At 40.5% G+C, this 14,490-nt stretch overlaps 1 protein-coding gene across 2 annotated transcripts in view; it reads left to right on the top strand.

The window, feature by feature from the left end:
* The window catches only part of gldc (glycine dehydrogenase (decarboxylating)), a 210,133-nt gene that overhangs the window by 193,739 nt on the left and 1,904 nt on the right, over nt 1-14,490 (top strand). For both annotated transcript variants that reach the window (XM_072257995.1, XM_072257996.1), the window contains 3 exons: nt 2,498-2,593; nt 3,182-3,354; nt 13,416-13,496. In XM_072257995.1, the coding sequence (XP_072114096.1) occupies nt 2,498-2,593; nt 3,182-3,354; nt 13,416-13,496 (350 nt within the window). The remainder of the gene's footprint in view (nt 1-2,497; nt 2,594-3,181; nt 3,355-13,415; nt 13,497-14,490) is intronic.

Below are 14,490 nucleotides of genomic sequence, written 5' to 3'. Positions count from 1 at the left end.
ACAAGGGCCATATCTAACTCCCTCTTAAATATAGCCAATGAACTGGCCTCAACTGTTTCCTGTGGCAGAGAATTCCACAGATTCACCACTCTCTGTGTGAAGAAGTTTTTCCTCATCTCGGCCCTATCCCCTTTATCCTCAAACTGTGACCCCTCGTTCTGGACTTCCCCAACATCGGGAACAATCTTCCTGCATCTAGCCTGTCCAATCCCTTTAGGGTTTTATACGTTTCAATAAGAACCCCCCTCAATCTTCTAAATACCAACGAGTATAAGCCTAGTCGATCCAGTCTTTCATCATAGCTTAAGGACGTCTTGAGTTTTCATTGTTTCTTGAAATGTCGTAAAAGAGTTGGAAACTTCTGCATGTTTGCCCATTTTGTAAACGGGTTTTAGTTGATTTTCATTCATTGACTTGTGATAAAGAGGATTTAGGTAAGAAGTTTTTAATTCGGGCAAGTGCATTTTTATATATTGTCATGATATTTGTTCATTTCTATTGGCATCAATATCTTTCAGGAAGAGCATCACACTTGGACTATTGCATTCTGAGTTTTGTGCCAGTTATCTGTGACAGAATTATCCTTTTCAGCCACCAAATATGATCATGGTTGATCTGTGAATGCCTATCACCCATTATTTTCCCATATCTGACACAGATTTTTGCCAACAAAAAGGCTTGAGGTTAACAATAGATCTTGCATTCTTTGGTGTTTGTGAAAATTCCAAATTTTTACCACTTCTCTGCTGATGAAGTGTTTTCTAAAACTCCAGTAAAGCCTAGCTTTTCCTGTTGCATTTGTTCATTTGTTCCAGATTGCCTTACCTGCAGGAATCACTTCTCTGCATTCAGCCTAATGTTTCTTTTTAATATCCCATGACTTGGCTTTGTAAAAGATCATGGAGAGATTGAGGAAGAGCCTTAAACTGTGATCATTTAATGCCCATTAGAGCTTTGCAGAGGATTCGATGAACTATTTTTGAAGCTGAGTCACTGTCATAAAACAGGATGCAAGGAAATGAAAATTAAACACAACAGGATCCTACATGCAGCAGTGCAATGCTGACCAATAATCTGTCTTTCATAAGCTGTTGTTTAAGAGCTGTTATGTCACCAGTGTTGATAGAGGCACTTCTCAGCTTGGTATCCCATCAAAAAGGTGCTACCTTTGGCAGTGCAGTACTCCTTCAGCATCAGGACATGGACAATTAATTTAAATCTGACCCTTTGGAAAGGCAGATTTAAATGTGTACCTATTCTATATGTTCACATGCGTCCTTAACGTGGGTATTGGCCTGTGCCTTGTATCTTTGCCTACATTGCACAAGACTCACTTTATGCTCAGATCTCTGGAGTGGGCACAAACTCAGAATCTTATGACACAAGAGACAACATCAGTAATAGTGCATCAGCTTCTAATTCCATCACATGTGACCATAAGACCACAAGACATAGGAGTAGAATTAAGCCGTTCGGCCCATCGTGTCTGCTCTACCATTCCATTATGGTTGACTTATTATCCCTCTCAACCCCATTCTCCTGCCTTTACCCTGTAACCATTGACACCTGTATCAATCAAGAACCTGTCAACCTCTGTTTCAAATATACACAACGATTTGGCCTCCACAGCCACTGGTGGCAATTAATTCCACAGATTCAGCACCCTCAATCGCAAGGAATTCCTCTTCGCCTCTGTTCTGAAGGAGCATCCTTCTGAGGCTGTGCCCTCTGGTCCTAGACTCCCCCTCAATAGGGAACCTCCTCACCACCTCCACTCACACTCAGTCTTTCCAGCTTCTGTGTAACATGCAATCCTCAATGCTCTGATGATCTAACTTTTAGGTTCAGTGCATATCTTACACTCTTTTGTTTCCATTACTATTGTGTGTGAAGAGTAACTGAACGAAGTAGAAACTCGCAAATCTTTTGCGAATATGTTAGAATTAATGGTTCACATTTATAAGTCTTGGTTATAGTTGTTGAGCTACTCACATGAATTAAGGAAGAATTTGGCTCTAGTGCCTTGCAGGTAAACAATGAAGGTGTCTATGGAATTCTTCTGACACCAGTGTTTAAAAAAAAACACTTCCGTTTATTGAAATGGAATCGTACTCTGGTTACAACATAAACACTGACAAAGGGTCACAGATCCAAAACATTGACTGTTTCTTTCTCCACAGATGCTGTCTCTTTTGCTGAATATTTCCAGCATTTTCTGTTTTTGTTTCAGATTTCCAACATCTGCAGTTTTTCTGATATTCATAACAACCAGTTTGAATGAGTGTTTAACAACCTAATTTTGAGCTTTGTAATCCTGGTACAAAGGTTTTTAGTGTGACAATGCGCAAGTTCGCCTAATTGACAGTATTCAACAATCTTGTTGGTTGGCCGTAAAGATTTTCTTCTACAATATTGTGCTATTCGAGTGCTATGTTAGAAAAGTATCGTGTTTCAGTGTCCTGCAGGTAATACCAGACTTCTGAATATGTTTTTACAGGTTATGTAGCTCATGAATTCATCTTGGATGTGCGACCGTTCAAAAAAACAGCAAACATTGAGGCTGTGGATATTGCCAAGAGGTTGCAAGATTATGGTGAGATCATTTACTTTTCTATTTCCAACTCCTTGAATTTTAAGCTATTATTATGCAGTCTGCTTCTCCCAGGACCTGAACGTCGACATATTTGGCTAAATTTGTTTCAATCTCGTACTACAGTATCCTTCAAGTGCAGTGCAAGAGGAATGTTTATTTGTACTCTTTGATACGATATTATTAAAAAGGGCACATACGATATTATTAAAAAGGGCACAGAGAATTAAATGGGGGTCTGAGTAAGTGTTAAAATAGTTCTAAATAAGTCATGGATACATTGTGGATTTTTTTTGTTGGTGTAGTCTTGTAAAAAGGAAGTTATATGGCTTTAGTGATAGGAGGAGGGTGCTAAGTAATAATTGGCAAAGGATCTGAATGTGGTTGAAAGAGAACAAAGTTGGCAAACTTGATCTGCATGGGTTCTCCCACCGTTCTCCTGACCGACTGTAACTGATATTTATAAGGTGAATTTGGAATGTGGAAGTATCTTCAGATTTTCAAGTTGAGCAGGATTAATTGGTGCAAGTTGTATACCAGCTGCAACTGATTCTCTCCCCAGTGAAGTCACCCAACTGTTCTGTTCTGCAGGGTTCCACGCTCCGACTATGTCCTGGCCGGTTTCTGGCACACTCATGATTGAGCCAACGGAGTCCGAAGATAAAGCTGAACTGGACAGATTCTGTGACGCAATGATCAATATCCGACAGGAAATAGCAGACATCGAGGAGGGAAGAATGGATGTGCGAGTAAACCCGCTCAAGGTAGATCAATCGAAGAAAAGCATTGATTTTGCCCAAGGACTCCATTTGAATAAAATGTTTGAACCCAGAAGCTCATTGGTTGATGCAGGTGCCCATTAATTATTTGCTGTGAATCGCGCCAGCTGTTGATTTGGCCTTGTGCCCAAGGCCTGCAAATACAGCAATGCGTCAGACAGTGTGGAGGAGAGAGGGCTGCTTGGGGGAGTCTCCTGGTCAGTTTGCTGCTCATGGGCCCAGGCAGTCGGGCTGTTGAGGTCTCTGAATTTGGATAGGCTGCACCAACCATTTATTTACTTGGATTTTGATATTATGATGAGGAATGTTAAGACTCAAAGATTACTGTGGATATAAGTAGGAACTTAGTTAAACAAGTATGGCTTTCGGAGACTGACCTCTAACTTTAATATTTTTTAATTAATAAAATATTGGCATGGACACAAAAACAGATCTTTCAGCCCACTACACTAATCTCATCGTAGTCTCCTCACTTTCCATCAACTGCCCTCAGACTGTACCATTCACCCACATGCCATGGGCAGCTTCTGGTGACCAGCTTATCTACCTGAACATCTCCTGCATCAAAAAGGATTGGAAGATCATAGTAAAGAAGGGATCACAAGGAAATGGGGAAAAGATGGTGGGGAGGGAGAGAAATAAATAACAAGGGCATGCTCATTGCCATTTTGACACACAGTGATATGGGACATAGCATTCGTTTTCCTTTCTGTGCTCACACCAAACTTTGTGTACAAAAATTTCCTTCATGCAGACGCCATCAGCATCGAAATCCGATACTTAACAGAGATTGGGTGCTGAGACACAGTTAAAATGCTGGAGTCAGAACCAGACTTTAGATTAGCAGAGTAATAAATGCAGGGTAAAGTTCATATGGTGTCAGCAATCAGACTGGGCATGAAAAGTAGGACTTGGTCCTGAGGAATTAATCTAAATTTAATTTAAGAGTAGAGGGGTGTGGAGTTCAGATACTTAATTCACTCATGCTTATCCAACTAACTTCAAAGCAGTCCAACTACTATAGCAGGGGTTCCCAACCTTTTTTATGCCTTGGACCCCTACCATTAACCGAGGACCCCAAGTTGGGAACCCCCTGCTCTATAGAAATAGAACAAAAAGGTGCAAGTTAGTTAAATTAATAATTCTGATTAGACCAGACTGAAAGGAAAACTGTACTCAAGTATTGTTTCTGTACTACTATAGGAAACAGTTCAGGTGGTTTGGAAAATATTTACCATCAAAATTGAAAGGTTGCTGTCATCTTGAAACAGCAAAAAGGCTGGTTTTCTTTGGGAAAGATAAATTTATTTCCAATTATGAAGAGATTCAATAAGGGAGATGTGGGGGGGGGGGGGGCGGGTGCACAGTGAGTACAAAAGAAGAGGAGATAAATTTCCTCAAGTGAAATTTCTTAACGTAGAGATGGTAAGTAATGAAACTTACTGCCACAGGGAGTAATTAAGGCAAATAGTACAGATCAGATAGCTTTTGGAGAAATATCAGAGAGAAAGAACTACGGGAAAAATTGATGTGGATCAGTTGTAATCATAGGCTCAGTAGAGCTTAAATACCAAACTAGCCAGTTAACTCTCGTGGTATTTCAGTACTGTAAGTCCAATGCACCAAGGTTTAGTATGAATCCAGAGTACTGACTGGTCAGACTGGGGAAACTTCGAGATCTCTTCGTGCAAGTCGGCCCAATCCCAGGTTTAGTAAGTAATCCAGTTTTGACATCAGTGGTTAGTTAAGCCATTGTACGTACTGTGAGCGGGGTAATTCAATATCAGTCTTGTAGGCAATTTCACCGAATATGAAACAAGTATATCTGTGGAACCAACAGTTGATGGATGGGGTGTATAATATTATTAGTCCAATTATAAGAAAATGGTGATTTATATGATAAAGTGAGTCTATTACGAACTGTTTCTGCTTCATCACTGAAATTCCCAGAAAGATTGGTTTTGAATACTGTTGCATTCCAACAGAAGTGTCCATTGATGACATACCAGAGCAGTTGGATGTTGGTTTTACAATATATTAAGTAGCAGTACTGAGAATATCCAGCAGGTGGTGCTGTATAGCCTAAACTATAAATTTTATATAGCTTTCAATTTGAAGTCCTTAAAATGTAATCACAATGATTAGCTAAAAGACTCCACTGCCACAGAAGTGCTGAAAACAGTCTCTGTAGAAAGAACAGATGTGTACGTAACTTTTAAGTGTTGTGTTCTTCTTAGATGTTATGATTTCCTGATTACTTTTAAAAGCATTTTGCTTTTGCTTCTGATTTACATCATTTAGCCTTTTAGACTTTTGAACACAAAAAGCCTCTTAGAATAATTCTGAATTAGAATTTCTCTGATGAATTACTGAAGCTCCAATCACCCATTAAGTAAGTGTGCACCAATCAGAACCACTCTAAATATCTTTGTCACTACTGAAAGGAATGGCTCAAGATATTTCAAACCATTCTTGAAATTAAACCCCGTGAAGAACTTTAAAGATGATTTAAAAACTTGAGTTGAAGCCTTGTTAGTTGGTAATAATTATAAGGTGTCTCATATGCATGCATGTCAGAGATGAACCAAGTAGGGGCTTTGTACATTTTCTCGTGTCTCTTTCTCTCATCAACCATTTCCCTTCTTCTTCCACCTTACCAGGCTCGTCACCCTTTCACTTTCTAAAACAGAGTCAGGACTCACTCAGCTCCTCTCTCTAACATCCAATTGCAAAAAGAAAAGAAAATACACTCTATGGCCACTTTATTAGGCACACCTGTACTCCTGCTCATTAATGTAAATACCTAATCAGCCAAGTATTTGGCAGCAATTCCATGCATAAAAGCTTGCCAGCATGTTCAGACCAAAGATCAGAATGGGGAAGAAGTGACTTTGACTGTGGTATGATTGTTGGCACCACATTGGATGGTTTGAGTAGCTGAGAAACTGATGATCTCCTAGGATTTTCACGTCCAACAGTCTCTTGAGCTTATGGAGAATGGGACAAAAAACAAAAAAAGCATCCAGTGAGCGGCAGTTCAGTGGGTGAAAACGCCTTGTCCTGATGAAGGGTCCCGGCCCGAAACATGGACTGTACCTCTTCCTATAGATGCTATCTGGCCTGCTGCGTTCACCAGCATTTTTTGTGTGTGCGGCTTGAATTTCCAACATCTGCAGATTTCCTCGTGTCTGTGTTGTTAATGAGAGAGGTCAGAGGAGAAGGTCAGACTGGTTCAAGCTGACAGGAAGGCAACATTAACTAAAATAACCACATGTTCCAACAGTGATGTGCAGAAGAGTATCTCTGAATGCATAACACATCAAACCTTGAAGTACCATAGCAGCAGACAACCATCAAGGATACAGTCAATGGCTACTTTATTAGATATAGGAGGTACCTAATGAAGTGGCCACAGTATCTTTTTACTGTAAATACAAGAGATTGCATATGCAGGAATATGAAGCAACAAGCAAGCGCTGGAGGAACTCAATGGCTCAGGCGGCATCTGTGGAAGGAAGTGGACAGACAACATTTTTGGTTGTGACGCTTCATTTTGACTGAGAGAGGGGACAGCCATTATAAAAAGGTGAAGGGAAGTGGTGGACCAAGAGCAAGCAAGTAATTTTCTTACTGTGTAAATTTAGCACCAAGCTATTTAATAATGGCCCATTCACATGGTCTGTTGCCTGTGACTGGGCGAAGGAAATGGGGTCAAGCAGAGACAATTAGAGAAATTTAAAGATTGTAAGTTTCTACATTCAGAGATATAAGATTGGTAGAGAATAGGGAAATGGAGGCAAACGTAGCGAGATTTGAATGCCAAGGGTATTTTTAAATTAAAGGCTACTAAGGCAAAAGGTTTTTCATTGAATCACAAATCAAGGGCAAAATTACTTTCTTTTGGGCCATTTGGAAGAATTGTTATTCTGGAATTATTTAACGGAGTGATGTTCTTGATTAACTTCAGAGTAATTCATCATAATCATTTTTTATTCCTTTATTCTTTTAATTTACTGCTTGTAACAATTTAACATTGGGGAAAAAATAATAAAATAGGAACTTGGAGAATAGCCATGGAACTATAGAACACTACAGCACAGAAAACAGCCCATTTGGCCCTTGTAGTCTGTGCAGAAATTTATTCTGCTAGTCCCATTGGCCTGCACCCAGTCCATAACCCTCCAGACCTCTCCCATCCATGTATCTATCCAATTTATTCTTAACTTAAGATTGAGCCCCCATTTGCCACATCTGATGGCAGCCCGTTCCATACTCTGAGTGAAGTTCCCCCTAATGTTCCCCCTAAACCATTCCCCTTTCACCCTAAAGCCATGTCCTCTCGCATTTACTCTGTCTATATCCCTCATAATTTTGTAACCCTCTATCAAACCCCCCCTCATTCTTCTACGCTCCAAGGAATAAAGTCCTAACCTGTTCAATTTTCCCCTGTAACTCAATTCCTGAAGACCCGGCAACATCCTAGTAAATCTTCTCTGCACTCTTTCAATCTTACTGGTATCCTTCCTATAGTTAGGTGACCAGAACTACACACAATACTCCAAATTTGGCTTCACCAATATCACATACAACCTCACCACAACATCCCAACTCCTATACTCAGTACTTGGATTTATGAATGCCAGGATGCCAAAAGCCTTCTTTACAACCTTGTCTACCTGTGACGCCACTTTCAGGGAATTAATGTATCTGAACTCCCAGATCCCTTTGTTCCTCTGAACTCCTCAGTGCCCTACCATTTACTGTGTATGTCCTACCTTGATTTGTCCTTCCAGAATGCAACACCTCACACTTGTCTGCATTAAATTCCATCTGCCATTTTCTGGCCCATTTTTCCAGTTGGTCCAAATCCCTCTGCACGCTTTGAAAGCCTTCCTCGCTGTCCACAACGCCTCCAATCTTAGTGTCATCAGCAAACTTGCTGATCCAATTTACCACATTATCATCTAGATCATTGATATAGACAACAAACAACAATGGTCCCAGCACAGATCCCTGAGGCACACCGCTAGTCACAGGCCTCCAGTCTGAGAAGCAATCATCCACTACCACTCTCTGTCTTCTCCCACACAGCCAATTTCAAATCCAGTTTACAACCTTTCCATCGATACCTAGTGTCTGAACCTTCTGAACTAACCTCCCCTGTGGGACCTTGTCAAAGGCCTTACTAAGGTCCATGTAGACAACACCCACAGCCTTTCCTTCATCTACTTTCTTGGTAACCTCCTCAAAAAACTCTACAAGATTCATTAAACACGATCTACCATGCACAAAGCCATGTTGACGATCCTTAATCAGCCCTTGGCTGTCCAAATACTTGTATATCCAATCTCAGAACACCTTCCAATAATTTACCTACTACTGATGTCAGGCTCACTGGCCTGTAATTACCTGGTTTACTTTTGGAGTCTTTTTAAAACAACGGGACAACATGAGCTACCCTCCAATCCTCTGGCACCGCACCCGTGGCTAAGGACATTTTAAATATTTCTGTCAGGGCCCCTGCAATTTCTACACTAGTCTCTCTCAAGGTCTGAAAACCTGTGAAATTTGCAAGCAGATGTTAATACAATGATGAAATGATCAAATCTGGCACTAGTGAAAAGTAACATGATTCATTCAAGAGTACAGAAATAGCCCAGTCACTAGGCAAAGTGCTGATGAAAAGCATTCAGTAGTTAGAACAGTTTGTAAGGCACAGTTGTATTTAATCAGGCTATTTAAATTCACTGATTTCGGGAAGTTCTATGGAAAATACACACATGAGATTCTGCCAATGCTGGAAATCCAGTGCAACACATACATAATCCAGGGGGATTTTGGCAGGTCAGGCAGCATCTATGGAGGGGAAATTCACAGTTGATGTTTCAGGTTGAATTCGCAAACAAACTTGGCATAACTAGTATCAGAGTTGTGTTTTGATCTTCAGACCATAGCAGGGAGACAGAAACAAGGGAACCGGAAAGGTGCACACACTAGGATGCTGTCAAGTTTGACGAGTTCAACTAGAAACAATTTAAGAATTTTAAAGCAGGAATTTTCTGGATAATCTGAGGTTTTGCCACATTGCTGTTTCCTGTAGCTTACTATATATAAATAGGTTTCATTCTTACCTTATTTATAAAAGTGACTGAACAGTGATGGGTTAAGCTGAGGTTCTGAATATAATTATCCAAACCCAACTACAGCTTCAGATTGGACAAAGTAATTATATTATTTTAAATATGAATACACTGGATTTGCTTAATTGGGACACAGTGGGGCAAGTACATTTTAGCCCAGTTAGCTGAAGTTTTATGGAGATCGTTAAAAAGGTATTAAAAAAAAGAGAAGCTGCTGTTCAACTGAGTAATAGATTATGTATTTAAATGAAATACAATACAAATTAGAACACTACCAATACTACTATAGTACTATAAAAACTGTATTAGTTCCTAATAGTTATTGTTGGATAAATTCAACCAGTGTACGCTGCTGTGTTCTGAGTGACTGTAAATGAAATATCAGTGCAGTCACTTCATGCAGATAATAGACTGCCTTCATACAATGCTTTTGATGACTAAATCCTTCAAATTTTCATTTTCCTTGAGACATTTAAGGTGATTGTCATTACCTTCAAATTCTTTCATAGTTCCTAATTTGTCGAAGTAGTAAAATTGTTTCATTTTCACTCTCAGCTGTTTCTGTCATCTCTTAAGCCTCGGTGCTTGAAACGGCAGTGAGCAAAACAGTTCTGAATTGTTCTTACTGCTTACTTCTTATGCTCTATCAGTGGGAAAAAATCACTGCTTTTTTGAATAGAAACACACAACTGACACTATTTAGAAAGTTGCTTATCTAATGGCCACACAAGTAAAAGCAACTGATGATGCTTAGGAAGCATTTGGCAACAGTCTCCTGTCCAAATTAAGCGGCCCAGTGTCCCAAATAAGCGATTAACCAGAATCCACTGTATGATGCACATTAACCATTTTTTAGCAGAAGGGGGAACCTTGCTCTATTCACAGACGTCTAACATTTTAATTGGTATAAAGAGCTTTGTGCTTTATTTATATCTCAAGATGCCAGCTATCAATCGTGCCAATTAGTACTGTCAGCTTGTGGTGAAAGCAGTAATTTCTTGTTCTGAGCTTAATGGTAGCCAGGCATTTTTCATAACCTTTTGATTGACCTCTGGTTCACACCGTCTCCAATGTAATGGATCTCAAGAGTCATTATGCATTTGTATGAATGCAAAACTCTTTCTACATAGGACAACCAGGGAGCACCTGCTGCTCACTGTGCCAAATGGCAAAGCTGTCATATCATTGAATGTTTGAATGTCCTTGGCATTCACAAATGTTTGAATACATCTGGTGTAAGAATCAGAGATAATATATTTTTCACTTGACACAGATGCACATTTAAGCTATCTTATTTGCCTTACCTACCGTTCTCCTGGAAAAGAAAACAGTCCGTCAGCCACTTGAAGAGATTGCTATATCTGCTGTGAAAGCTGTTCAGTGTAAATCCTGTGGGTAGTCTGTCCATTCAGTGCTAGCTAGGGCTGCAGCAGTAAGCACACGCGGTGCTGGAGACACTAGCGGGGCATAAAATGTTTATTTATTTATACATGTGTATAATTAGTTAATATTTTATCAGTAAAAATCTGCTGATATCAATATCAAAAATCAATAATGGCTTTTTAAAATCTGTTCTACTTTCTCACTGGAGAATGCAGTCTGATACCTGTTTCTTTCTCTACAAATGCTAGTTGACCTCCTGAGTATTTCCCATCAATCAAATATTTATACCACTTGAGAGAAGCCCTGACCATAGTTTTACAGTTCATACTGTTTGCAGGTGATGCAGAACTGTAAGGTCACTTGCAGTTTAGTTCAGTGGTAACTAAATTGAAATTGGATTTGGCTGTGAAATTGAACTTGGGTATAAGTGCAAATAGTGATTGCACACCAAGAGCTGCCTGATTTCAGTGCTAGCTGGCTTCATTTTGGCCCATAGCTGCACCACGTAGTTAGAAGTATTTTCCTGACTACAGGACCAGATGATGAAACTTAAGGCTTTTTTTTAAAAAGAAAAACAAGTTCCGTGTAATTGGCACTAAAATGTGCAAGCTAAAGCAACTTGTGTCAATGCTCTGTTGAATAGAAAACTAGGAATACTGAAAAATAAATCCATATACTGTGCACTTGTGTCCATGGTGTAATTAGCTGATAGTACTTTGTGTTTCATATACCTTTTGCATTCAGAAAACATTCAGGACGTCCAGTAGAATTAAGGGTGGTTTCTAATTACTGCATTAGCACAAGTACTTGCAAATTCCCCTGTGACAGAACAGGCCTGTGGAATTCTGCAGAGAATTCTCAGATTCAAATATTTTGTACTTTGTCAGCAAAAACATCAGGTCATTAATTACACTGATAATCCTGGGACACCAGCTGAAACAGTTCTATCATAATCCGTTCCTTCTGTGAATATGATAGGTTCAGTTGGTAGACGCCAAGTGTTTGCAATACTTCATCCAGATGGGAGCTTGTTTATGTGGTAAATTGCACACCCACCCCTTCTCAGTCTACCACAATGGCATTATGCCCAATTCCAATCCAGTTCATTCCTCATAGTCAGGCAAACACTGATTTGACCAAAGGTCAACGAAATGGTAATTCTGCTTCTCTGATTTATGTTTCCTGCTTCCCCTGTGACAAGATTACTGCTGCTTATTGTATTTTCAGAGCTATAGGTCCCGTGATCACCAGCTTCCCATGGCGTGAACCAATATGGGACCTACGTGGAGAAGTTCTAATGCAATTACATCTAACAGTAGTTCATTGTTCTGGTTACTTGATTTTTTAAAAAATGTTAATTCACAGGTTTGAGTGTCTCGCATTTATAACTTCCTTAAAAACAGATAATACTGGAAACACTCAGTAGGTCTGGCAGCATCTATGGAAAATATAACTTTTAACTTTTCAGGTTGGAGACCCTTTATCAGAAGAGGGAAAGAGCAAGGTACAGTTTTTGGTTAAGAGTAAGGTAGACAGAGTTAAAGAAAATGAAGAGAAAATCTTGGTAAGGTGATACCAAATGTGACAGGTTATGCTGCTGTTAGTAGTAGGGCTGTGGGATATGCCCAACAGGCAATGCTAATAGAAGAAAGAAAAGCTGAGCCAGGTTGTTGGGAAGCTGATGGTGAGCTACATCCACGGTTGTAATAGGCTGACTGGCCAGTTCAGCCATTTCAGTAGGAAGCTAACCATATTGTTGTGGCTCTCCACTCACAAACAGGCAGATTGGATGAGGCTGGCAGATAATTTCCTGCATGACTTGTATCTCTGTGCACTTTTCACACCAGTGCAGATGAAATACCTTTACATGTTGTAATTGCTCTGCTGCAGTGAATGCAGAAGCAGTTTGTTCCTTCAGTGGAGTTAAATTAGAGAACTACACAGAATTCTGTAACAAGAAGTTATGATTTATTTAACAACTGATGTTTAAAGTCCCTTGGCTGCAGTATTGGAGGTTGAACTTGTCTCTTGAGCACTAATCCCTGGTCTCTGCATTACCAGAATAACCACTGTGCCATCGTTTACGTCTGTGGGCATTGTTACTTTATCACATGCAGGGTGGTCCCAGCATGTATCCCATTGGCCATTAGATACTACACACACTTGTTCGAATGTTTCAACCTCTCAGCTTTTTAAACTTCCTGGGCCTGGAGATAAGTATCGGACTCATCACCGCAGTCTGTCACTTTGTGTCAGCTGCAGATTTAATCTTCCGCAAGAGACTGCAGTTGCTGGAATCTGGAACAACAAACAACTTGCTGGAGGAACTCAGCAGGTCGGAAACAACTCTTCTCCCCACAGAGCCCTTCCGGTAGATTCCTTGGTGGTTCCCACTTCAAATTTGTACAGTATTATGTGGCATGTATTAGAATTTCTATTAATTCCAGTGCAATTTTACTTTACTTTTCTTCTTCATTAATGAGGTTCGATCTTCCTTGACAGTTTTATTTATTGTCATTAAAGATGTCGCCTCACACTCTGGCTTGCATTGCTGCTTCAAACTGGGATCGACCATACTCTCGAGAGCAGGCTGCGTTCCCATTGGTAAGTCCAGCTCTAAATTTCAGTAAAAGGAAGATAATTTCTGTTGGGCTCAGCCTGGGTGTGGTAATGAGATTATTTCAGGTCAGTATTGGTATATTTTCACAAAATTACCATTCTGCATTGAGTATCCTCTACACCTTCTGTTTTTACACTATTTCATCGGTAAACAAGAAGCACATAAGTACAATGCTTCAGACTCCCCTTCCCATTTGGAGTGTCTTTCTCAAATCCCAACTCTTGCAACAAACTGAGCAGGGAAAGATACCAGTAACACACATCAAAGTTGCTGGTGAACGCAGCAGGCCAGGCAGCATCTGTAGGAAGAGGTGCAGTCGACATTTCAGGCCGAGACCCTGCGTCAGGACTAACTGAAGGAAGAGTGAGTAAGGGATTTGAAAGTTGGAGGGGGAGATCCAAAATGATAGGAGAAGACAGGAGGGGGAGGGATAGAGCCAAGAGCTGGACAGGTGATAGGCAAAAGGGGATATGAGAGGATCATGGGACAGGAGGTCCGGGAAGAAAGACAAGGAGGGGGGAGGACCCAGAGGATGGGCAAGAGGTATATTCAGAGGGAGAAAAAGGAGAGTGAGAGAAAGAATGTGTGCATAAAAATAAGTAACAGATGGGGTACCAGGGGGAGGTGGGGCCTAGCGGAAGTTAGAGAAGTCGATGTTCATGCCATCAGGTTGGAGGCTACCCAGACGGAATATAAGGTGTTGTTCCTCCAACCTGAGTGTGGCTTCATCTTTACAGTAGAGGAGGCCGTGGATAGACATGTCAGAATGGGAATGGGATGTGGAATTAAAATGTGTGGCCACTGGGAGATCCTGCTTTCTCTGGCGGACAGAGCGTAGATGTTCAGCAAAGCGGTCTCCCAGTCTGCGTCGGGTCTCGCCAATATATAAAAGGCCACATCGGGAGCACCGGACGCAGTATATCACCCCAGTTGACTCACAGGTGAAGTGTCGCCTCACCTGGAAGGACTGTTTGGGGC

This window comes from Mobula birostris, chromosome 5 (assembly GCF_030028105.1).
Source record: "Mobula birostris isolate sMobBir1 chromosome 5, sMobBir1.hap1, whole genome shotgun sequence".
In the NCBI taxonomy this organism is placed as follows: domain Eukaryota; kingdom Metazoa; phylum Chordata; class Chondrichthyes; order Myliobatiformes; family Myliobatidae; genus Mobula; species Mobula birostris.
Note: the sequence above shows the minus strand (reverse complement) of the source record. Positions and strands in the feature narration are given on the sequence as shown.